The sequence below is a fragment of the Mixia osmundae genome (assembly GCF_000708205.1).
Source record: "Mixia osmundae IAM 14324 unplaced genomic scaffold scaffold_13, whole genome shotgun sequence".
Lineage (NCBI taxonomy): Eukaryota > Fungi > Basidiomycota > Mixiomycetes > Mixiales > Mixiaceae > Mixia > Mixia osmundae.
The window spans coordinates 280,247-303,902 of NW_014575551.1; the positions used below are offsets into that span (position 1 = coordinate 280,247).

The 23,656-nt window shown below is 55.4% G+C and overlaps 10 protein-coding genes across 10 annotated transcripts; 6 read left to right on the plus strand and 4 right to left on the minus strand.

Annotated features, from left to right (window-relative positions):
* The first annotated feature begins 90 nt into the window (after window positions 1-90).
* On the plus strand, window positions 91-1,239 carry L969DRAFT_90705 (uncharacterized protein). The gene is made up of 3 exons (XM_014709802.1): window positions 91-318; window positions 383-1,071; window positions 1,119-1,239. The coding sequence occupies exons 1-3, from the start codon at window positions 196-198 to the stop codon at window positions 1,183-1,185; spliced, it is 879 nt and encodes a 292-aa protein (XP_014565288.1). The 5' UTR covers window positions 91-195; the 3' UTR covers window positions 1,186-1,239.
* A 55-nt stretch (window positions 1,240-1,294) lies between these two features.
* On the plus strand, window positions 1,295-2,402 carry L969DRAFT_54435 (uncharacterized protein; the record flags this gene model as incomplete). The annotated part of the gene is made up of 3 exons (XM_014709803.1): window positions 1,295-1,679; window positions 1,727-1,966; window positions 2,017-2,402. 3 exons carry the CDS (start codon window positions 1,295-1,297, stop codon window positions 2,400-2,402), a joined length of 1,011 nt encoding a protein of 336 aa, XP_014565289.1.
* Window positions 2,403-2,485: 83 nt separating this feature from the next.
* On the minus strand, window positions 2,486-3,621 carry L969DRAFT_97127 (uncharacterized protein; the record flags this gene model as incomplete). Its single annotated transcript, XM_014709804.1, has 3 exons — window positions 2,486-2,809; window positions 2,861-2,983; window positions 3,034-3,621. 3 exons carry the CDS (start codon window positions 3,619-3,621, stop codon window positions 2,486-2,488), a joined length of 1,035 nt encoding a protein of 344 aa, XP_014565290.1.
* A 174-nt stretch (window positions 3,622-3,795) lies between these two features.
* On the plus strand, window positions 3,796-4,810 carry L969DRAFT_67310 (uncharacterized protein; the record flags this gene model as incomplete). Its single annotated transcript, XM_014709805.1, has 4 exons — window positions 3,796-3,917; window positions 4,078-4,209; window positions 4,271-4,390; window positions 4,444-4,810. The coding sequence occupies 4 exons, from the start codon at window positions 3,796-3,798 to the stop codon at window positions 4,745-4,747; spliced, it is 678 nt and encodes a 225-aa protein (XP_014565291.1). The 3' UTR covers window positions 4,748-4,810.
* Window positions 4,811-4,912: 102 nt separating this feature from the next.
* Window positions 4,913-15,754, minus strand: L969DRAFT_97129 (uncharacterized protein; the record flags this gene model as incomplete). Its single annotated transcript, XM_014709806.1, has 16 exons — window positions 4,913-5,009; window positions 5,061-6,060; window positions 6,108-6,475; window positions 6,524-6,791; window positions 6,845-6,986; window positions 7,034-7,372; window positions 7,421-8,264; window positions 8,317-8,740; window positions 8,861-8,982; window positions 9,215-9,255; window positions 9,311-10,204; window positions 10,252-13,587; window positions 13,634-14,018; window positions 14,069-14,223; window positions 14,278-14,912; window positions 14,965-15,754. The coding sequence occupies 16 exons, from the start codon at window positions 15,752-15,754 to the stop codon at window positions 4,913-4,915; spliced, it is 9,840 nt and encodes a 3,279-aa protein (XP_014565292.1).
* A 419-nt stretch (window positions 15,755-16,173) lies between these two features.
* Window positions 16,174-16,329, plus strand: L969DRAFT_54530 (uncharacterized protein; the record flags this gene model as incomplete). Its single annotated transcript, XM_014709807.1, has 1 exon — window positions 16,174-16,329. A coding segment is annotated over one exon (156 nt), but the record flags the coding sequence as incomplete, so codon positions are not given.
* A 34-nt stretch (window positions 16,330-16,363) lies between these two features.
* On the plus strand, window positions 16,364-18,445 carry L969DRAFT_20128 (uncharacterized protein; the record flags this gene model as incomplete). The annotated part of the gene is made up of 5 exons (XM_014709675.1): window positions 16,364-16,819; window positions 16,871-16,952; window positions 17,005-17,980; window positions 18,036-18,129; window positions 18,179-18,445. 5 exons carry the CDS (start codon window positions 16,364-16,366, stop codon window positions 18,443-18,445), a joined length of 1,875 nt encoding a protein of 624 aa, XP_014565161.1.
* Window positions 18,446-18,508: 63 nt separating this feature from the next.
* Window positions 18,509-19,590, minus strand: L969DRAFT_54466 (uncharacterized protein; the record flags this gene model as incomplete). The annotated part of the gene is made up of 3 exons (XM_014709808.1): window positions 18,509-18,545; window positions 18,694-18,827; window positions 18,880-19,590. 3 exons carry the CDS (start codon window positions 19,588-19,590, stop codon window positions 18,509-18,511), a joined length of 882 nt encoding a protein of 293 aa, XP_014565294.1.
* An 83-nt stretch (window positions 19,591-19,673) lies between these two features.
* L969DRAFT_612211 (uncharacterized protein) lies at window positions 19,674-21,317 on the plus strand (the record flags this gene model as incomplete). Its single annotated transcript, XM_014709809.1, has 4 exons — window positions 19,674-19,972; window positions 20,088-20,154; window positions 20,282-20,428; window positions 20,476-21,317. The coding sequence occupies 4 exons, from the start codon at window positions 19,674-19,676 to the stop codon at window positions 20,815-20,817; spliced, it is 855 nt and encodes a 284-aa protein (XP_014565295.1). The 3' UTR covers window positions 20,818-21,317.
* Window positions 20,632-23,637, minus strand: L969DRAFT_26474 (uncharacterized protein). Its single transcript, XM_014709682.1, has 3 exons — window positions 21,633-23,637; window positions 21,464-21,585; window positions 20,632-21,415 (listed from the first exon to the last, which is right to left on the minus strand). Exons 1-3 carry the CDS (start codon window positions 23,572-23,574, stop codon window positions 20,915-20,917), a joined length of 2,565 nt encoding a protein of 854 aa, XP_014565168.1. The 5' UTR covers window positions 23,575-23,637; the 3' UTR covers window positions 20,632-20,914.
* Window positions 23,638-23,656: the final 19 nt, after the last annotated feature.

Consider the following 23,656-nt stretch of genomic DNA (forward strand, 5'->3'; position numbering starts at 1 on the left):
GACGCCTGCTGCCTGCGGAAGCGTCACTGACGCCACCCGGAGCAGGAGATGTCAACTTTTTTGACATCTCCGATCAGATCAGAAGATCTTCTTGGACGGGTCATCTCGACAGCATCAGCATCACAAGCAAGCCAGCAAGCCAGCAAGCAATCTATACAGACAAGCACACACGTTCGGTGTAAACACGCACACAACATGAGCAAGAGCTTCGATGCGGCCAATATGGCGAACTACTCGATCGAGAAATTGTTCGATGTCAACGGCCTCGTCTGTGTCATCTCTGGCGGAGGAACGGGGATCGGCCTGATGCTCACCCAGGCAAGCGTTTCTCTCCTCCTCCTTCGAATGCGTTGTCTGTGGCTGACCGCGACTGGCCGGATAGGCACTCGCCGCCAATGGAGCCAAAGTCTACATCGTTGGCGATCGGGGCAATGCAGAAGATGCTGCTGTTGAGCAGTACAATGGCAATATCAAGGGCAAAATTATTGCAGTCAAGGCCGACATGCGCACCAAAGACTCCATCGCCACGCTCGTCAAAGAGATCGAATCCAAGGAGAGCTACGTCGACCTGGTCATCCCCAACGCAGGCATTGCAGGTCCGGGTCTCGATCCTGCCGATGATGACGCAGAGGAGCAAGGCAAGAGGCTCTTCGACGCAGACTATGACGAAGCGCTCAACCTGTTCAAGACGAACGTCCTAGGCTACTACTACCTTTCGGCTGCTTTCATTCCCCTCCTCTCCAAAGCGCCTGGCAGCCCACAGATCGTCTCTATCACATCCAATGCCGCTTTCGGCAGAACGTCGATGGTCGGACCTCTGTACTCTGCTAGCAAAGCAGCCAGTGTCCACCTGGCAAAGATGCTGTCTACCCACCTGAGTAAGACGAATATCAGAGTCAACACAATCGCCCCCGGTCTCTTCCCAGCTGAACTCACCAAGGGCGACAGTGATTCGAAGAACAAGTCTCAACTGGGAGACAGCACCATCGGACTCAACATACCACGAGGACGGCCGGGCACTGATCTCGAGATGGCACACGCCATCCTCTTCCTCGCATCACGAAACCAAACGTAGATCATCTCAGCCTGTCTCTGCTCAAGCTGATGGCTGCTTGCAGATACACCAATGGCTCCGTCGTCATGATCGATGGCGGCGTGCTCACCCAAATGCCATCGACATATTAGACTAGACACTGAACTCGTAGCAGCATAGAATGCATCAGAACTTTTTGACAAGTCAATTAATTCATTTGACATTGATTTCGCGCTCTCTGATCTCTGCTCTCCCCCTGCAATGACGCACAAGCTCCTATGTATAGGCGGGAACGGCTTCGTAGGTTCGGCGATCTGCAAGACAGCCATCTCGAGAGGCTGGCAAGTCCACTCGCTCTCTCGATCGGGCAAACCGTACGCCTCCGACAAAGGCCACCAACCTGCTTGGTCCAAGCGAGTCAACTGGCATTCCGGCTCGGCACTCGAGCCAGATACGTACAAGCATGTCCTTGCTGAATGTACAGCCGTAGTCAATGCTACCGGAACGTTGCTCGAGGGCGATTACAAGTCAGGCGGCATCTCATCGCTCGTCAAGGAGCTCTTCAATTCGCGATCGAACAACCCTTTGGCGCCAGGCAAGGCTCCGAGGTCCAAGGGTCAATATGAACTCCTCAATCGGGATGCAGGTATGTTTGCTGCAGCAGGACCAGCGACCGGCTCATCACTGTCGCAGCTCTGACGGTGTTTCGAGCGCTACAAGATACGCAAGAGCTAAGCTCGAGCACTCGTTCGACGCCCTTTGTCTTCATCTCCGCCGAGGACATCTTCCGTCCTTTCATTCCAGAGCGATATATCGCTACAAAGCGAGAAGCAGAGCAAGAGATGACGAGGCTGGTCATGGCAAGAGCATTTCCCTCTGGCGACGCGCCTGTTGAAGCAGGTCGCGATGTCCGGCCCGTCTTCCTCCGGCCAAGTCAGCCTACTGTCTCGCTGAGTTGTGACTGTGCTCACGGGAAAGAACAGGTCTGATCTACCATCCTCATATACGGCCAATCTCGACGCTGCCAGCTGCAATGCTAGATCTGTCCGCAACTATCCAGAGCAAATTACCGGTTCCGCTCAGAGCGTCGGCAGGCGCTGCGATCTTCGCCTCCCTCTTACCAGCTAGCACACGGAACGATCTGCCGCCTTCTGCTTTCTCAATGTCAAATCTGCTATCGATCCCGCCCATACATGTAGACACCTTGGCCGAAGCGGCATGTCGGGCCATCGCAGACGAATCCATCGAAGGAGCGCTAGGCGTGCAAGCAATGCGAGACCTCGTCGGATGGAACACACGGTCGAACACCGAGAGTGAACAGAGGGCGAGCGAAGAGACTCAGACACCCGCCAACCAGCCGTTCTCGTGAGACTGCGATTCCTGTAATGTACTGTTGCGCATGATGTACAACAATAGAGCACTAGGTGATCTCACATGCCATGCGGGTCGCAACTAAAGGCCCTGTTCAAGCTGTCGCATGGCCTCTTCGGCCTCGGCAAAATCGTCGAAATTGTCCATCTCGAGATCCTCGTCATTGAAGCCTGGATCCTCTCCGATAGCCGGAGCGATGTCGTCAGGCACAGACGTAGGCTCGGCTACCTTTTCGGCAAATTGGCGGGCTTCAAAGGCTTCTGCAAATGCCGCATCGTCCTCAACGTCGGATTCGTCAGGATCCCTGGTGGCGAGGTTGGGTTGCAATTCCGCGTCTTTCGGCTTGCTTGTCTTGCTGGGATACTTGCTCGCCATGAATTCTGATCTCCACTCTTTCATCTGAGACTACATGAGCATAATCAGTCGGGTCCGAATCAAGCAGCGAGATGAGTTTACCACGACGAGTCGGGTCTTGCACAAGTTCTCGCAACGACTGATCGTGTCATGAAAGCTACCCATAGGATTCATCTGATGCGCCCATAGCGTGTACATCGACAGCAGTCTCTTGAGATCCTCCATCTGTGCAAAAGCTCAATCTGTGTCTAATCTCAATCTGCAGAAGAGCCTACCTCGTGGCCTTTGCCTTTGATCTTGAATCGTTCGGCAGACTCCTTGAGCTTGACAAGACCTTTCGCACTCAGCAAACGATCCGTGTCCATCTTGACACGCTTCTTCTTCTCCTTTCCCTCTCCCACCTCATCTAGCTTGCCCAGCGCGTCCAAATCGTCCAACCCAAAGTCGGGGGGCGCAGGACTGGGTTCGCGCTGGCCGGCTCTTGCTCGTGCACGTATAGCTTCGACATCGAGCTGAGGCGGCAGCTGTATGTCCTCATCGTCCGACAGTCCGGCAAACAGTCTATCAATCTCCTCCGCTGCACTTCTCCGAGGTTTCTCACTCTGGCTCTCTTGCCGCGCCTGACTACGCGCTACAGCAGACTCATCTTCGAGATCAGAATCGCCAAGGTAGCGCGGCTTCCGTGCTAGGATGGCCTTGACGCGTGATTCGGCAGTCTGAAGTGCATCGCCTCTCTTGCGCTTTTGAGCGCTCCCCCGTCGAGCTGGCGAACCCGAAGTCGATTCTGTAGGACTCGAGGGTGGTCTGAACAGGGGTCTGTTGCCACCAGGCGATGGCAGCGGCAAGGGAGACGCTGCGTCCATTCAGTGGTGAAGCAGAAGCGGTCGCGCGTGGAGGCACGCGGTCACGCCGGCGCGCGCAGCTACGGGAGACGAGATATCTTCGGGAGTGTGATGTCAAAAGTGGCGATGGCGCAATCGCGATCAAGCTCGAATTTTTGGTGTGCACGCTCACTTGACATCTCACTACAAGAAGCTATGCCTGCCTTACGCCTTGGTGCTACAGCGCCCGATTTTGCTGCGGAGACGACCACTGGCAAGTTTGCCTCATTCCACGAGTTCATCGGCAGCAATTGGGCCATCCTCTTCTCTCACCCTGCGTAAGTCAGCATGCTTGCCACCAGTCTCTGACCCTCGCCTGCTGTCTCTTCTCAAGCCTGCACCTCTTGCACTGCATGGCTCAGCCTCACAGCAGCGCGGGTCGCAGTCCCGGTGATCAGCCAAGCCTACAGAGCTGACTCAGCCTTTGGCTCTGTGCAGTGACTTTACGCCTGTCTGCACCACCGAGCTTGGCGAAGTTGCTCGCATCCTGCCCGAATTCGAGAAGCGCGGCGTCAAGGTCATCGGACTATCGTGCAATGAGCTCAAGTCTCATGCCGACTGGGTCAAAGAGTCAGTGGCCATTCGCCATCAGCAATGCTCAACTGCTGACTGTGGGTCGCTGTCACAACAGTATCGATGAGGTCAACAACGTCAGCGTGACTTTCCCAATCATCGCCGACCCAACGCGCGAGATCGCAAAGACCTACGACATGCTTGACGAGCAAGATCTCACCAATGTTGATGCCAAGGGGTGAGCTCACCTCGTCTGCTTTGGTCATCAGCGCAGCGCTCACGTCCGCACAGTATCCCGTTCACCGTGCGCAGCGTCTTCATTATCGACCCGGCAAAAAAGATCCGATTGACACTGCAATACCCTGCTTCGACGGGCCGCCAGTTCAACGAGGTTCTGCGCGTCATTGATTCGCTACAGCTCGGCGACAAGCACAAGATCACGACTCCCGCTAACTGGACACCTGGCTCAAAGGTTATCGTTCACCCTTCAGTCTCGACCGATGAAGCTCGCAAGATGTTCCCCAACGGCGTCGATGTCGTCAAGCCCTACTTGAGGTACGTGGCAATATTATATGCTTGGCTCGTCATGCGCTGATATCGACGCTCCTACCAGGTTCACAACTCTTTAGACCTCGAATGTTGCCATTAGACTGTCGAGCATGCATGATTGACAATACGAGCGTGTGGGAGACTGTGCAGTGTATCTATATCGCTGGCCCATACAACAAGAACACCAAGTGTACACGCCAATGCCAAAATATCAAGTATTATCCCTGTCGGAAAGCGCAAGCATTCTCTTGAGCGATGCTTCCATCAGAGGTTTGGTCAGGACGCGATCTGCGCCTGCATCAAGGAATCTGTGTTTTGTCTGTGAGCAAAGGCAGCTGACATGAAAGGTGATAACGCACTCGTCTTGATCTGATTTGAGAGCATTGGCCGTCACACCAACGAGCAGATCTTTGCGTCCCAGCAGACGCAGATATGAAACCATCTCGACACCACGTAAAAGCGGCATCTGGTTGTCCATGAAGATGACGTCGAAATAGGCTGGATCGCTGATCTCGTCGGTCGGCTGCGTGGCCGCAGACGCAGGGCCGTCAACATAGAAATTGTCAGCCCGATTCAGGCGGCGGGCAATTGCACTCCAAGGTTGGCCGAGCAGTACTTCCAATGCTTGTCGCCCATTCTCTGCACAAACGACCTCGCAGCCTAGTCGAGTGAGCATTCGTGTCATCAGCCGTCGAGTGAGCTGGTCGTCGTCTGTACAGAGCACGCGTCGCTTCCGGAATGGCAAGTCGAGGGGTGGCGAACCAGATGCTGCAGAACTCGCTGCTCGAATCAAGCCCATGCGTGCCGGCCCACTTTGCGAACGGTTCTCTATCGCAGGACGATCAAGCGTAGGCGCAGACAAGGTTGTCTCTGGCGCATTGGCAAGAGGTGCGGATAGCGCGACCGCAGCCGGATCACTCGGCGGCAGTGCCGTGCTTGTCGCTACAGGTGCTTGCGCACCTGTCCTTGACGTAGCAGGCATCACAAGGGGCTCTGTTGGAGCCGATGACGTAGTCGAATATGAGCCATCGGTTGTTAGTACCGCCAAGGTAGTGAAGTCGAAGTTGCGCTGCTCTGTTGTGGGCGTGAGCTTATCGCCTACAATGGCAGATCCTTGGATTTTCAGTCCACCTCCGGCTTCCAGTATGACTGGTGGCGTGTTGCCGTAGACTTTGTCGTAACCGTAATTCTCGAGGGCATCCTTGTCGACGGATTTGAGTACGCTCGCGCCGACTTCGTAGGGCAGCTCGACCCAGAAGCATGATCCATGACCTTGACGTGAGCTCACGCCCAGTCTACCACCATGCAGCTGCACGATATGTCGAACGAGAGCGAGACCAAGACCGGTACCCTTGCCACCTGAGCAAACATATCAGCTTTTGAGCTGCCAAGCCAGAAGAGCATACCCTTTGCTCTGCCTTGCTCAGTCTGGACGTAAGCGCTAAAGAGCCGGCCATCTTGCAGGTCTCTGCTGCGTATGCCGCATCCTGTATCATGTATCTCAAATCGTAAGACGACGTGCTCTTTGCGCGGCCGCATGTACTTCTTGGCAAAATCGGGATGGTTGCCCTCGATATCGTCAGACTTTGCTCGAGACCATTCTCGAGCGAGTGTTCCTCCATTTAAAGAGCTAGCACTTTGCGCACCAGCGGACATGTAGCTGGTTGCATGCTTGAGCACGGGCTTCTTGAGCTCGATTGCAGGATAAAGTAGCTTTGTGACAATTTTGACCGTTCCGCCTGCGGGCGTGAATTTAATACCATTTGACGTTATACTGCAAGCGAGTCAGCTCGAGATCACTACAGAATGGTGGGTATCGTACTTTGTCAAGACTTGTCGCAGACGCATCATGTCGCCAGATATAAAGTCCTCGCCCGGCCCGCCAATGACGCCTGGCGAGCGTCCGACAGTGCGCAAGAATTGATCGATACGAGGATCTAGATCGGTCTCCAAAGTGATGCCTCGAGCGCTCGCCGCAACTTTGCATGACAGCAAGATGCTTTTGAGGATGTTGCTGAAGCTGAACGGTCGGCAGACTGTTTCGAGCCGGCCGGCATCTAAGCGTTGGAAGTCCAAGACGTCATTTAACACTGTACGAAGGTCCAGATCAGCTGCGATCGCTGGTGCTGCGGCGAGGTCTTGCCTTTCTGCATCATGACGAGCGAGCCTTCGAGTGCAGAAAATTCTAGATCGAGCTCGGCATAGGTGGGATCGCTGAAGACGCCAGCAGCACCCATGTTCTGTGCAGAGAGTAGAGCGGTATTGAGGGGTACTCTGACCTCGTGCTGTAGACAAGCATCAGCAGGAGTCCCAATGGACCGAGGCGGCGTACGAATAAATAAGAAGTGAGCCTTCGTTTGCTATCGCCCGTCTTCCGTTCGTTGATCTGAGCTTTCTGGACGGCAATGTATTGTGTCTTGAGCTCCATCCGCAGACGCGAAAGATGTCGTTCGGCGCGTTCACGGGCAAAGGAAATGTACATGAGGAAGCCGTGGAACAGAACGAAATTGATGACATTGCGGATCCAGAGGCGACGGATTGGCACAATGAAGACAGCCATAAGAATGGTCATGGCGAGCACGCCGAGGGCATGCGGTAGCCTGCGTTGACAGAGAGCGAAGAGAGAAACAGTCGGCAGTGCAAGCAATGCATAGAAGACGCTCGTGAAGTCCTGCCCGCTCGCATCAGCAGGTGCCGAACGCGAAGATCAGTCGCGTACCTTTGAGCCACAATGAGCGTGTGTGGTATAGTAGCCGCAGTAGTGCATGTCGGTCAGCCAATGTAGCGGCAACAGCCAAGTGACAATCCAGAGATAGATCTGATAAGGCAACGGATGCCGTTTTGGAGCATCGAAAATGACAGCAAAGGGCAGCCAGATGGTCAGCCCAGGGATGAGTCCCCATACGAAGACTCTGTTGACGATGTCGGAGGGCTTGGGGAAGAGACCAATCAGAAGTGCCCACGAGATGAGGTAATAACATGAGCCAAAGAGTGCCATTCCTTTGCCCAGCTGCCACTCTTCTCGCCTGCGGTGACGCTCGCTCTTTGGATCTGCGAAGCTGAGAAAGAAGAAGTTGTTCCAAAAGTGCCACACTCGCCAGAAGGCGTGCTCGTGGAAATACATTCTGCGCGTGCTTGTGTCTGTATAGGCAGCTGTACCGCCAGGCACGGATTGCCTGCGGTCAGAGCCACCGTCGGAAGGGTTGAGATCTTCTGCGTAGCCCGGCCTGCCAGAGTCACGCTCATCGCTCCCATAGGGTGAGCCGTCGGGCGCGATGCCAGGCAATTTGCTGTCGACCACGAGGAAGTCCGTGTAGCCGTCGTGCGTACTCGAAGGATGTCCCTGCATCGGATCACCCTCGTCCGGGTCAGCCTCGCTGCAAGCACCGGCATCGGTCTCGCTTCTCGAGCCGTCAGTGGTCTGACTGTGTGCGCCTCTCGCGATTCTTCGGGCGAGGCGGCCCATAGTGAAAGTGGAAGTAGATGTACTGGCATCGTCGAGCACGCTAGATTGGTTTGATGACTGGCCGGAGCCGGTGACGACGCTCGAGGGACGCTTGATCCTGCGAGGCTCGGCATGAGCGCGTGAACTGCCTGTGACGGGTGCAAGCCTACCTCTTGACAATGGAATGCCACCGAACACCGTACGGAGCACCTTCGACCTTGACCTTGCGGTTGTCATCTGGCAAGCTGATGCCCCCCGGCCTGCCTTTGCGCGGTTTCTGAGCGGGCCGCATTGCAGACGCAAGCACTGCGGGCGTGAGAGGAGGATTGCTCTGTCCCGGCGCCATAGACTGGGAGAGGATGCCGGAGCTAATATTGCTAGTCATCCGAGGCTTTGGTGTGGCAGTGCCTGAGCGAGGATGACTCGGCAATGGCACGGACAGAGGCTTCGACTCTACATTCGCAGCCTTCTCATCGTAGACTTCCTTGTCCGCTAACGTTGCTTTCTCGTTCGTCGAAGACATGCCTCCGCTGTCTTGCAAGCTCCTCGTGGGGACCGTGGAGCTATTGTTGTCTTTGCGCTGTCCTCCACAGACTGTCGAGTACGGACTCGCAAACAGCCGTGTTGACAGTCAAGCCTGCGCAGTGCGGTGTATCTAGTCTCGCCCAATCGTCTTCCTCTGCAACATCTCCCTGACCCGAGCTAAAGGTCGACCAGGTAGCGCACAGACTGTGTGCCTCTGTGGCCAAATGTTGACGTCCCTTTCGAGTGAGCGGTCAAGGCTGAAGCTGATCAGCTGGGACTCGATAGATGCTCTTACCAGCAACAGCGATCGGCTGCCAGGGACCCAATTATCTGGCCTCACTGGCAATCGAACAAAGCCGACAAATGCGGCTGTCGCGAACGGGACGGAGAGGCGTCGCCAGGCGCTGCGGCGTACGCGTCGCGCGTGGAAAGCCCGCGCAGAGGAGAGATCGATTTGATCACAAACCGACAGCAGCGATCATCAACATCGCGCATTAATGGACAAAGAGGATTGACACAGCTTGCATTGTAAAGGCGACTCACAAGACGCCGAATATCTTTCCACGATTGTAAGGGATACTGTTCTGCAGGACAAGTCAGAATCAGCGTGTCCGGCGAGCGAGCTACATTGCGGCTCACCTGCATGGTCTGAATCTGATCATACATGACGCTGCGAACATTGGTCTCGGCATTGTCGATGAGCCCAATCATATGTTTTGTAGCTTGTTGCTCGGTCATCTCAGGTTTGAAGCGATCTCGCAGCTCTGGCAGAGCGTTCTTGCCGGAGTAGCATGCCAGGCCAGTGCCGTACATGAGTTCTGCGACTGCAACGACGTCGTTGACATAGGGTCGGCAAGCCAGGAAAGCCTTGACGACGAGCTCGCGGAACAACTGGTACTCTGGACTCTTCTTTCCACCGATGACATCGATGAATTCGTCCGACAGCTTGAAACTGTACGGCTCGAAGTGCATGCCGCCGGGTCCGATAGTGAGCAAGAAGCCGAAATCGATGTGGACGAGATGGCCGGTCTCGTTGATCATGATGTTGCCATTGTGGCGATCGCGAATTTGCATGATATGGCACAGGACCGAGTAGGCCGCCAGGGACTGGATGAAACTGATCCGTGCCTTCTGGAAAGGGACTGATTCGATGGCGCCAAAGGTCTGAGTGAAATAGTCGAGCAAGTAATTGATCTTGGCTCGGCCCATCTCGTCACGCGAAGTGGCATTAGGCACGACATCGATGACGCCGCAGCCCGGTGCAGTGGCAGTCACGCGATAGGGCACCAGATGGAGCTCTAGGCCGATGTTGCTAAAGATGTTCTTGAACATGGCGATGACTTGCAACGCCATCACATCCTGTCGACAATCGTCTCCGACCTTGAAAATTGCAGCTTGCCATGTATCATATGTATCTGCAGAATCACCGGCTGCGCCGCCTTCCTCTTCAGCTTCGATGAGGCCGTCTTCCATATCGTCCTCATTGCCGCGCTTGCGCTCACGTCTGACTTTAAACGTTGCCATGAAAGGTGCCTGCAGCACATATTAGTTCTATCACCGACTTGCAGACGGCAGCTTACTTTAGCCGCCGATTGTAGTGGGCGGCCAGACTTGCGATCGATGTCGACGACGACGCCGTCAGGATTACTGGGCAGGTAGACGCCTTGATCGACAACGATCTGAGCAATCTCTTCGTCGATCTTGGCCTTTTTCTCGGGCTTGCTCTTCTTGATCAGGGGCTGCAGCTTCTTCGAAATCGACGTGACAGTATTGAAGAACTCGAATTCGCGCTCGTAAAAGTCACGAGCTTCGCCAGACAACGAAGACGCGATTGACTCAATCAGACGATCGAACGTAGGCTTCATTGGGTCTGGCTCTTCGCCCTCGTCATCCTTGAAGCAATTGGCCTTCATGTTCCAAATGATTTGGTGGCAGAAGAGCTGCGAGATCTTGGCAGTCTCGAAAATGAAGCGCTCTACATAGCCGGTCTCGTCTGTGCGCAGAGCTTGTACGACTTGGGGAATGTAGAAGAAGATGAGCTCGATCGGGTGGTGCTCGAGAACGCGCATGGCATATTGCAACAGTCGGGGCTCGCCTTCGTATGCTGTAAGGAAGAAACGGGTACAAATGACGGGCGTCGAAGCGGCCCAGAAGATAAGATGCTTGAGTGCTGGTCGCGCGGCGGTCGTGAGCTTGTCAGCAGCCACATACTCGAGTGCCTCAGGGACATCTCGCGCTTGACGAGGATAGCGCAAGACGAGCGAGCGGACTTCGTTCCTGACTGCATTGCTCTTGAAACGGGCGGCCATGTGTACGGCGATAGCAGGATCAGTCCGCCAGGCAGTCTGGACAGCTTGACGGAACGTGGCATCGTCAACGCTCTTGGCCGCGGTCGTAATGCCTGGCAAGCTCTTGCGTTTGTCGTCAAGCGGATTGAGCCAGATTGCGAGTCGGGTTACTTCATTGTCAAGTAAAAGTGCGAGCAGCTTGCGTCGATTCGCAATGCGCTGACTGCCATAGGCAGCTGGTAGATTACCAGGCAGTGTCACAATCTGTTGAATCGAGTGAAAGCTTGTTTCGATGACGTCTGAAGCCGGACGATCGACCTCGACGATGGCAAGCAGCTCTCGGAGCGCACGCACATCGCCAGTTATCTGAAGACGATCTGCTCCGTACGTCCATAGCGGCGCACTTGCGAACCAATGGAGAGCCGCAGTATACAGCCGTTCGCGTAGATTGTACTCGATCGAGCCTTCCATCTGGGAACCTTGCAGAATCATGAAGCCAAAGAGAAGGAACTTGTTGCGCAGCTCTCGTGCAAGTGGGTGCGAACTCCATTGCTTGTACGCGTCCAGCGAGCGAACGACTAGTCGGCGAGCTGCCGCAACTAGACCAGCATCACGGTAGCGATAGGCTTGATAGCGACTGGTCAAAAAGTCGAGCAGAATCGAGTGAGGCTGGAGCAGACGACGAGCAGCATTAGCATGCTCGTCCATGGCCTTTTTGTCGGTCGGAGTGAATTGAGTTTCTTCCAGCATTGGATTGATACTGTTCATCGAGGACGAGAAAAGACCTCGGCGACGACGCATCGTCCATGACCATTCCGCCGTTAGCTCGGTCATGATCTTGACTTCGAGCTCTGGCTTTGCATCGACGAGCCACGACCATACTTCGACGCCAGAGCGTAGCGCCAGCGGTGAGAAGACGTGCATCGGTATCCACACAATGTAGTGCAAAATGTCATAGTCTGGCTGCTCGGCAGCGATCAATGCGCCGGCAGCACGATAGAGAAGCGTGCGTAAGTCAGCCGGCTTTATAGAAGCCTTGCTCTTCTCGCCGGAGCCTTTGTTTACTCGACTCTTATGCATGGCAGCAGCAAGATCTTGCATGCGATGCTTGATCTGAGTAACGTTATCATGTGGACTGAGCTTCGTGTGTCCGCTAAAGTAGTGGCGCGCGGTCATGATGTCCGCAAAAGCGCTCGACGAATCTGGCTTCCAGCCACCGAAGGCAGGCAGAGCAGATTCCCTTGCATTTGTTGGCATCGAGCGAGCGACATCGATTGCGACTGACTTGCCCATCTCGACGCCACGCTGGCCAGATGCACCGGAATCGTCGACATAGACCTGCAGGATGCCTTGCATCTCAATCGGCGCACGTGCAAGCACAGTGACCAACCAGGCACGAGCGTGCTTATAGTAGTCGGTCAAAACCTGCTCCCTGATAGCATAATTATCTGGCAGCTCGAGCGTGAGATCGGCTCGACGCGAGTGATAGGAATAGCGGGGGCGATAGGTATTCTCGTATTGAGCCTCGCAAGCATGCCGCAGGAGCGTCAGAAGCTCAAGCAGAGTCGTCACGGTTGTCAAGTCGCACAGAAGCGAAGGGAAAGAGCCGATGACATTGTCCACGTAACGCAAGGCGACCTTGCGAGCAGGTGCTTGCGGCGAGCAGCAGGCTTTGATCATCTTGCGCAATTCGTTGAAAGCTTCCGGCTTCACCGAGTGACGACTGACTTGGTCATTAAGTGCACCTCTGTACGTCTCGTTGACTTTGTCGGCTATCGAGGCCAGGCAACCAGATATCGGACTTGAATTGATGCCATCGTTGGAAAAATACTGGAGCATCGTAGCAGAGTGTGTCGTGTTTGCGCGAAGCATCTCAAGTCTAAGCACGGTGATGAGGAAGATCGTCTGCGGCAGCGAGAGCGTACGGATCTGACCGGCGTGCTGAGGAATCGCAGCGCCAAGCTCAGAACGTTGGGCCTCGAAGTAGCCGAGCGGGAAGTCCTTGCGCAATATGACATTGTATTCGAGCTCTTCTTCTATGAATTTGCTTCCCGCGTGTCGAGCCAGACAGGGTGTCTTGGCAGCGATACGGTGCAACGAAAGCTTCTGCCAAACTTGTATGCGCGAAGAAGGCGAAAGGAAGCCGAACAAGATGCACAAGTACCACATGTTGCGGAATTTGGACGTGAGCTCTGCATCGTCCGTTTCTTCGTGATCGAACGAGGGCAGGCCCACGACAGCCTCTAGAACGGGCAAAAGTGCCATGAGCTGGTTGGTGTAGTGTGGTACTTCGCCGCCCGAGCGAACGACAGCCTGCTGGGCTACAAGACCTTTAGCGATGAACAAGCTAAGCGTCTCGCTTAGCAAGAGCTTCGCTTTTGCATCATCGCTCGCCAGGCCTCGAGCAAGTTGCATCTGAGCGGTCAAGACCGAGCTCGACATGATGGACGAATCAACGTCCTTGCTACTCTGGCTGATCTCGGAGAACCTCTTGATGATGTCGATGAACTCCGTCTTCTCCGCGAGAGGACCGAGATCTGCCAGATTATAGAGTATAGCGGCTTGTACTTTGTCGGAGCCCGTGCCGGTAAGCTTCTGGAGCATAAGAGATACTGAGAGCCGTGTGATCTGCAAATAAGTCAGCAGCTGTACCCGGCTAAAACGGTGAAAGTACCTCTCGATCTTTGAAGTGATGAGCTAGGTAAGTGACAGCATAGAGAGTGCTGATGCTGACGGTCTCGCGTTCGAGATCTGAGCGGCCGCGGGTTGTACCCGTCGATCTGACGCTCTGCGCGTCACCCATGCGTGAAGATGGACGACTGCTGCCTGGAGGAGCGAGACTATTTGTATTGCCGCCCGGAAAATAATTCAGGAGCGAATAAACAGTGGACATGACCAAATCCTTGGAATTGGCCAGATCGAGGGCAATGCTGAGCGTCTTGGCAGCATCTGTGAGAGACGTAGGGGCAAGCGCGCCGGCGTCGGCCTCAAAGAGCGCGATAGGAGACGTAACATATCGTCTGATATGCGTCGTAAGCTTTGTCGAAAGGCCTGCATAGCTATGAGAGCAAGTCAGCTATCCGCGCTTGAACGATGAGCAGGCTCTTACTTGCGCATGAGAATAACAAGCGCGTCCAACGCTATAGCCTGAATGCGTGCATCGTAGAAGGGCGCGTCTTCGCTTGTGAGCTTCTTCACAACCGCGAGCAATTGGTCATGTGGCGCATTCTCGTTCGAAGCGAGATCCGCGAGCGTAGCCAATTTCTGCCCACAAGACGCAAATTTAGTCTTTGTCAATCTAGACAGGCACGGGCGTACAAGAGCTTGCACAATAATGTCGACAGCATAAGCATCCGGCTGAACCTCGTCATCGCCATCATCGAGTCCGACGCTGAGCAGCTCAAGTGATTGTGCATAGCTATCGATGGCAAGCTTGAATGCTGTATGAATAGAGCTCCGGGCACTTCCGTCTGCGGTAGCACGGACAGATATCGGATTCTCGAGTAGCGTCGTCCAGACATACTGATCAGCAGGCATGGTTGCACGAAGGCCAGCTTTCATCCCATCTGGACCCTCAGCGGATGCGGCCGACGGCAGAAGCGCAGGACCAACGATAGCAGCGCTGACCTGTAGACTGGCTAGCTGAAGCATGGTCACGCTCAGAGGTCTTCCGGCTGTCTCGTAGCGGTCCAGTACGATCTGAGCCCAGACCTTGTCTTCGCTTTGAGCAGCCTGATTGGCTGTACTAGTGCCAAATCGAGGAAGTGAGATTGCGAATGAAGACGTCTGAGTGGAATCAGCGCGCTTCAGTGTATGGTCGATGTCCTCGAGCTTGTCAAGCGTGAAAGGCGTAAGGAGATCAAGCGAGCTCAACGAAAACGTGTGAGGCGTAGTCGCGATAGCACGGCGAAAGCCGTTGTAGGCCGGCATGGTGTGGCATGCCAAGCGTGTAGCTGCACGAGCATCGGTCAGCACAGGTCGCACGGAGCATAGAGTCACACTTGCCATCGTCTTGGACGAGGCGAGCCTGCAGCTTCTGACCGAGTTGCAAGACGGCAGAGACGTAGCGATCTCCCTTGGCAGCTGCGGCCGAAGAGAGGCTCAGCAGTGCTTCGACGAGTGCGTACGCAAGCTCGTCAATGGGTATCGGGCCCGAATTCCCGCCTGCAATTGCGATTGTGGAACCTGCAGGCAATGGGAGCGGGGTGTAGCGATCAAGGACGAGATCAGGCAGAGCATCTGCCATCTTGATGATCCGTTCCTCCATGCTAGCTTGCTCTGCGCCGCTGGCATCGTCGTTGATAGAGTAGGGCTTGCCGTTGAGATGGGTACCCTCTTGGATGGACGAAGTTTGTGCGGCTGCCCTGTCGTGTTTGGCATTGGAGAGCACGGTCACGTAGTGTGCGTATGCAATCTGACGGTCGAGAGCCTGAGGACTCAAACGTGCAGAGACGACGCCGCTCGAAGAAGTCGACAATGTACTGTCCACAATAGGCCCAAGCAAGAACGTTGCCAAAGAACCTAGCACACCACCGCGGGCTGCTTTCTGTTCACGTGCCTGGGCTGCCTCTGTATTTGAGACTGGCTGATAGACACCGTTCGTCTGCTTCTCGTTGTTCTGTCGTGCTAGGACGGGCGAGTCACCTGTCGCAGCTCGAGCAATATGCTCATCATCTGTACCATTGACGGTGACTTTCTTGGACAATGCGCCCGAAATGGACGAAGAGCTCTGAGCGCAGTTGCTCGCTAAAGCCAGCAGCAGCGCCCTGTGAGTGTTCAGGTCGAGCGAGTCCATGACGCTCGCCCAATTCTTCACAGCAACTGCTCCGTTGCAGGTCTACAGGGGAGCGGGGTTCAGGCATGAGCGTGAGAGAAAAGATGACGCAGTTTTGTCTCTGCGCAATGTCCAATCTCGATCGCGACTCATCCCGCACAGACCCCTGCAAGCTGCATAGAATTGGGTAGGCCAAGCATACACCAGGGCCGAGGGCTCAGTGCATCATCAGCAGCTAGCTGCGTAAAACGCTTCAGGAGGAGCTCGTGTGCTTGAACCTGCGGCGGAATCACGCCGGCCGGCCGGAGGTGCGAGGGTGGAACAAACGCTCGGCGTCGGACTAATCGATTAATCGGTGTGCCACGAGGCCCGACTAAAAATTCGCCACGAGCAAATCGCCGACCTGCCTACTTTGCGAGAGACCATCCCGACGTGCGAGCCTTGAGAGAGCCGAGCAAAGCAGAAAGACGGTCACAAACCTCTTTCGAGAAGACGAGAGCAGTGTGGGCGTGGCGAGGAGCCAGAGGCGTACTCGACCGCTGTCGATAAGGGCCTCGAGGTCCCGTGTCGTGTGTAGCAAGGCGCAAGGGAGCTAGAAGCGCTCGTTGGGCGGCTATCACCCACCTCACGATGGCCGCACTCAGTCCGAAGCCGACCATTGCCGGTCTGGTGACTGCTGGTCTGCTGCTCGCTCGTCAAGTGAGCGGCCAGTGCTTTCAGCTCACAGGCTCAGCGGCCTGTCCCGCTTTCACGACGCAGTACATCAATCCGACCAATCTGTCGGGGTCTTGGCCGTTCTTTACCGCCGTGACCGATGTCAACTCGTTCGACACTGCCTTTGATGCCTACCTGACCGATCCCAATCAGTTCAGGCAGACCAAGTATGTCGACCAGCTCGGGTGTCCGGCTTCTGCGGCATCGGAAGCCACCGATTTCACACTTCAGTGGACGCGGACATACCTTTGCGGCGAGTTCACCCAGATCAGCTATACCGCTGGCTGTTACACTGGCACCAACGTCGTGCGAACGATGACCTGCCAAGATACTTGCGTTGCCTTTGCAGACGCAGAGAACACGCTCGTCAATGTAGGCTATCACTTGTGCATCGACTCCTAGATCTGATAGACTGTCCTGCAGAACTCCGCGGTCTGCCCAAGCAATTCGCTCTCGACAGCCGCAAGAGACGCTCGGCTTACGCAAGATTTCACTTCCTGCACGGGTCCGTGCTTTCCAGCATCGCCAAATTTGGATAAACTTATGCTCGTGTGCAGATTGGCCGTCACTCACGTCGACCAACTACTCACTGTGTGTCAAGGGATCGACCAACGAAGGCAATTGCGGCTTCGGCACGTCTACGAGTCAGCTGTGCAACTACTGCAATCCTTCCCTATCCTCTTCTGGTGAAGTCGATTCTTGCTGCACCGGCACGAACACAGACATCACCTCGTGCGGCTTCGTTCTCGCTGCATCACAGGTCACCACGTCAGTGTATCCTACCGCGACCGTGCCCAGTTCAGCTTCAGCCGCTGCCAGCCTTTCCAGCGCCGTCGCGTCGCTCAGCTCTGCGGCCAGTGCAGCAGCTGCCGCTGCTGCCACTGGTACTGCCGGAAGCGGCGGCTCAGGCTCTGCTGGCGCAGGCTCGGACAATGGTGGCACAGCCACGTCGACGGGCGGCAGTGGGCTGTCATCGGGCGCGAAGGCAGGCATCGGAGTGGGTGCCGCCATCGGTGCCCTCATCCTGCTCGCTCTTCTTTTCTTGCTCTGCTCTCGCATGCGCAAGCGCAACAAGTCGGGCTATCGCGATTCGGAAGCCTCGATGCTCGGCGTCGGCGGAGGGCCGAACAACTCGAGTCATCCCTCCTCTGGCGTGCTTGCTGGCGGTGCCATGGCAGAGAAGGACCTCGAGAAGCCCATTCTCACCAAGAAGAGTACTCAAACATCGAGCTCTAAGGACGCTCCGTCTACTGCCGCGACGACGCCCTCTGGCATTGGCGAGAAGGGCTCTAAGCCGAACAGCTTGAAAGACCCATTCTCGGACGCAGCAGCAGGCGCGTTCGGCGGAGGCGCATTGGCAGGAGCAGGAGCTCTGGCTTTGCATGAGAAGGACAAGGACGAGAAGCATGATACAGATTCATCAGGTGAAGACCGACCTGTCTCTGGCGCGACAAACACGACTGGTTCGAGCAACGAAGGACGAAGCTTGGTCGCATCGTACAGAGATCAATATTCTGCGACTGATATCACACCGTACGTATCCGCTCCGATTGCTATCTAATCGAGCTGACATGTAGCGAGCGTTCAGAGGCAGCGAGGTCGTCGCGATCTACGCGTATAATCCGAATCTGCCGGACGAGCTCAAGCTTGAGCCAGACACTGTCATCGTCGTTCGAAAGATTGTGCGTCGACTCTTTGCTTATCCAAGTACCGTACTGACCTGTCGCGTAGTTCGATGACGGATGGGCAGTGGGCAGCATCAAGGGTGCTGCGCCGACCGAAGGACCCAAGGAGGGCGCCTTCCCGCTCGTCGTCTGTTGTGCAGCCGGATCAGACGCAGCCGACGGACTCTCAAGCTCGTCCTCGCTCTCGGATCCCACCAGCCGATCTTCGTCGTTCCATTCTGCTAGTCAGCAGACGCCTGCAGCTACGCCTGGCTCACAGGAGGGCGGCGGCAATGGCTTCTTCTCCAACTTGCTGGGCACAGGCAGAAGATAATATATACTCGAGATGACCGACTCACACGCTTGCAAGCAGACTCGATCACTTTCAAATTCGTAATCACCTATCGCTCGTTTTCCGGATGGCAAAGTCTTCACTCGTTTTTCATTTGACTCGCTTTCACAATGTCGAACCCCGCTTATCCTCACCTTATTTATACCACTATGTGTGTAGTAACATTCACAATACAAAAGGATTCGATTGCTGTGGCCGCGGCCCGGAATTACAACATGATGTGATGGGACTACAGCTCTTTGACGTAAGTAGCTGGAAAGATGCCTGTCTTGCCATCACTATCTTCCCCCTTGAGCCACTCGTCGTTGACCCGTTCCAAAAGGGTCACTTGGGCACCTTCCCGCAACGGTAAGTCGCCCGCATCCTGCCCCTCGAAAGCTTAGCGACACGTGAAGTCTCGCGGTGAAGACACTGACCGTGGCTTCGTAGTCGTAGAGAGCTTCAACCGTGCCTATGCCCTTTGTAACGTGTACCGGCGGTGGTGGTACAGGACCTCGTCTCACAGGCGGTGGCGCGATTGGTGCTGACGAATGTGCAGGTCCAAGAGCAGCAGCAGGTGCAGCGAGCGTAGTCGAGACCGGCTTGGCCTTCACAAAGGGTATCGTTGGTCCGTCCTTCCTGACGTCTTTCTTGTAGTTCATGACCGAATTGAGGGCAGCTTTGCCGCTCGTGACGTTCATTCCGCCGAAGGATCTACCGCTTTGTAAGCCACCATGCGACGCTGCAGGCGCAGGAGGGGCGGCAGTCGGGCCTGAGTTGGTTCTCGGGGGAGGTGCAGGCGGTCGAGCAGCGCTTGGAGCCGGTGGAGGGGTATGTCGAGCAGGCGCAGCAGGAGGATTGGAGTCACTTCTGTCCCTGTAGGCGCTGACTTTACTCCCGAATCGCGACAGGCTATCGGCCGCTTTATCACTCATGCCACCCGCCTTGAGCGCTGACGAGGTTGCTGCTGGGTTGCGCATCGCATGATTGGCGAGCGCAGGTCCATGCTGAGATGCGAGCACGCCAAGCGCTGCTGACGAGGTGTCATCGCCTGCACTGCCTGCCAGGAGATGCGGTCTACTCGCAAAGTATTCATCGAGCAAGTCGAAGAAGGCTTGCCTGTCCTCCTGCGTCAGTGAGGCAAACATCCTCGTCAGCACGTCAGCGTCGTCACTTGCCGCCAAGCTCAAAGTCAGCGCGTCGTCGACTCTGGACGAGCCACCCGCCGACGATGACGACATCACATCTGCCTACGGGCAAGCTCACGATGACCTCCAAGCTGAAGATGAACGACGGTCACTCGATCTATCGCTTCGGATTCGGCGTGTACGAAGCAGTGGGGCAAGAATGCAAGCAATCCGTCAAGTGGGCCCTCGAAGCAGGCTACAGGCTCATCGACTCGGCAGAATGGTACGAGAACGAAGCAGAGACGGGCTCGGCTATCAGAGAGTTCATGGAGGAGTCTAGTACGCCGAGGGAAGAGATACATGTCACTACAAAACTAATGGCCAACTCGACTTATGATCACGCGTTGAAGGCAAGCCACGCCGTCCTTTCCTATGCAAGTCGATATACTGACGTGTTTCTCGTTTGTACAGGTCTGTGGATAACGGGCTGCCTCTTGACGCGCTCAAGAATGCGCGAGACAGAGCATCAAGCTCAGCCTGAAGAAGCTGGGCCTCGACTATATCGACACTTATCTCATCCATGGCGTGAGGATCAGCTACTCTTGCCTCGAGCATACACTGATGGGACGTGCATCTGGTCTCGCAGCCTTATCCAGGTTGGTGCTCGATATAGTCTCCTGCTTGCACTGACGCTCACAGATTTTTAGATCAGGCAGCGCGTCTAGCTTCATGGAAAGCTTGCGAGGAAGGTGTCAGATTAGGACTGGTCAAATCGATCGGCGTGTCCAACTACGGTGAACGACATCTTGTCGAGTTAGAAAAGGCGGGAAGCAAGACTGTGCCCTGTCTCAACCAGATTGTCAGTCGCAAGACGCCAAGTGCCTGGTAAACTGACATTACCGCCAGGATCTCCATCCTTTCATGACGCGCGTCGAGCTAGTCAAATACTGTCAAGATCACAACATCATCGCAGAAGCCTGGGGACCTCTGGCACGTGGAATGAAGTTCTCAGACCCTACAGTCAGCGAGATCGCAAAAGCTCACAACAAGACGACTGCTCAGGTCATGCTCAGATGGGGTCTTCAGCGCGGTCATGTCGTCATACCGAAGAGCGTCTCACAAGCGCGAATAATCGCTAATGCTCAGATATTCGATTTCGAGCTGTCGAACGACGAGGTCGAACAGCTCACCGCGCTTGATTGCTATCTCGTCACAGACTGGGATCCCATCAAGGATCCCAGCGTGTGATCGGTTCGCCATAGACGTTGACATCGATTGATGCGAAGACTTTTATGTATGGCGCGCCTCACGCTCGAACACTGTAGGCAGGTCATAATTGCAGTAATTAGATGAAGGCATCGATGCCCGTCGAATATTGCTGAGGCAGATGAGCTGACAACATATTGCTTCTGTGCTCGATCTGACTGAATACAACTTCTTGCTTGCCCGTGATCTTAAAGAGACGGTGCGCAGGCTGGACCTTATCTTTTTCGCCAGGCAGATCTAGATCGCTGCCCTTGACGAGCCAATACACTTCGCCTGGAGGGAAGAGGACAGCCGAGCGCATATTGGCCTCGAGTGTCGACCGAAGCGAGACAAACCAAGTCTCTTCATCCATCTTGATCTCGAGCGAATCGTCAAGTCGGCCGTTACGATATGCCAGAACACGACTGATGATGGACGAGGGACCTTCTTGAGCATTCTCTCTTCCGGCGTAGATGAGCCATGCTGCCGCCGTACGGATATCACGGATGTGACCGAGCGAGAGACGTGGGACGAGATCATACGAATAGACGATAGAATGGACGAGCTTCTTGCATCTCTTGCCGAGATCGGCAGAAGTGACCTACCATCCCTGTCAGTCGACTACAAAGCGCGATCTTCAAAGACTCACACATGGTGTGGCAAACGCATATGTCTTGACCGTGCGACCTTCAGGTAGACCGCCTTCACGCGTAGTCAGACAGGTATCGGGATCAGTCCAAAGCAGCGCAAGTAGGGTCGCAATGCCTCCACCTGATCTCTTATAAGCTCAAAAATTCGCCTCATTTCATGAGACTTACCGAGCGAGTGGCCAACGATGAAGAGTGAGTAGTCCGGGTTGGCTTGGAGTGCGCGACGCACAGCACGGGTAAGACGGCCTGAAGGACCTCCGATTGCTTCCGCAATTTCGAGCATGCCGCCATGCACGAGATACTGATCCTCGGAATTGCGAATTGTGGGACCGTCCAACGATTCAGAGGAAGCCCAGTGTCTGGTGTGTGCAGTAAAGGATGCTTCTTCGCATGTGAGATCGGTAGCGAGATCATCGATAGTGAGTGTACCTCGGAGGGATAGACAGATTGATTTAGTGGGGTGATCGGTAATGACAAAGTAACGTGGCGGTCTGCGACCTTTTCTGCGTGGTGTTGTGCTCTTGCGCTGTCTGTGTCCCGGAGCCTGACCGGAGGGTATGAATGATGTCTGCAGGGTACTAGTAGGTTCCATGGTCTGGCCTTCCGGCTCCTCAATTTCGATATCAGCCAGCGAGTCAGAGTCTCCGTCCTCGTCAGGCTCGTGGATATACGCCTTATCAAATTGGCCGTGGCGAGAGAGTAGCTCGACGTCATGAGTGCCATTGAAGAGACTCATGAACGTCATAGCATCTTCTGCCTCCTGTCTGACTGTCTCGGTATCCTGCACGTCCGAAGCCGTGCTGGCTGTGTATCGGCCCTCTGCCTCATCGTTCATCATACGAGCATCTCTTGCCATATCTTGCTCCTCGAACCTTCTGGACATTTCATCCAGACGAGCGCGAGTGAGATTCGAAGTAGAAGCAGCTTGTTCGCTTGTCTCGCGAGTCGCCTCGGCTTCCTTCGCCCGCTGGCGATACTTATCGGGTAGAGGTACGCCCAAAAACAGCGCACCCAGACCGCCATAGCTGCCTAGGCATAGCTTGGAGTAGCGACGAAGGTGATCGCGCGTAGTCGTTTCGCTAACATTGGAAGCGCTTGGCACGGCGGGCGGTGAAGGTGCCCTACTCGTGCGAGCAGAATTTTCAAACGAATGAAAGACATCGTTGCTTTGGGCACTCTCGCCGCCAAAAGACGTGTTTCTTGGGACTTGGGTGGGCGTTGCCAGGCCAGGACGAGGGTGCGAGATGACGGCATCAATGATCTCTCCCCGCTCGCCTTCCATGACTTCCTCGCCCGTCACGGTGAAATCGAACAATACCTCGGCGTTCTCCTCGCCTTGGTTTTCCGGTCGGTCGTCTCCGCGCCAGTGCCGCACGTCGACTTCCTCAATCTCAGGCCGTATGCGTTTCCCGTAGAGCTCTGTTGTGACACTCTGGAGAAGCGCCCAACACGTAGCAGCACGAGCGACTTCGAAGACACTATACTGACTGAGACCACCAGGGGGATCGTAGGGCAATTCGGCATGCCATTCACGCTGGACAAGCTTGACGAACGCGCCCAGCGCTCTGATCGCTTCGCTGCCGTAGGTTGCCTCGAGTGCCATGACGCTCGAGTTGGCTACATTGAGACTGGTCGATGTGATGGCGCTGCCGAGCTCTATACCGGCCAGGGAAACAAATTCGGCAGCATTGAGCGTCGCGCCTAATGCAGTCTTTAGGAAGCGACCGGTGGGACCGCCTCCTACATCTTGGGCGGTACCATCCGAGGAAGCATCGAGGCCCAAGCCAGAATCGATGAGCGCACCCGTCAAGCCTGCACCAAAGTGGAGGATCGAGCGAGCGACGTTGAAACCGAACCGAGTGGACGACTTTGCAATCTGAAATCCAACGGTAGTGGCGACTTTGCTAGCTTCCAGTGCTGCTCGAGAGCCGTGTATGGCCATCTGTTGTTTGTCGGACACCGTCATGGCGCCAGTGCGAGATTCGCGGAGAGATTGGAGATACTCGGGCTCGACCGTGGAGGCATCTGACGTGCGTCGTCGTGTGATCAGCTCGCCCGCTTGACCGGGCTCTTCCACCGAATCTGCTTGTATGGGAGCATTCGAAGACATCTTGCGCAGCTGGTCAGGCACGATTGGGTGGCCGTAGTGGACGTCGCAAGGCAGCGAAGTCGGGCTGAAAGCCAACGACGCC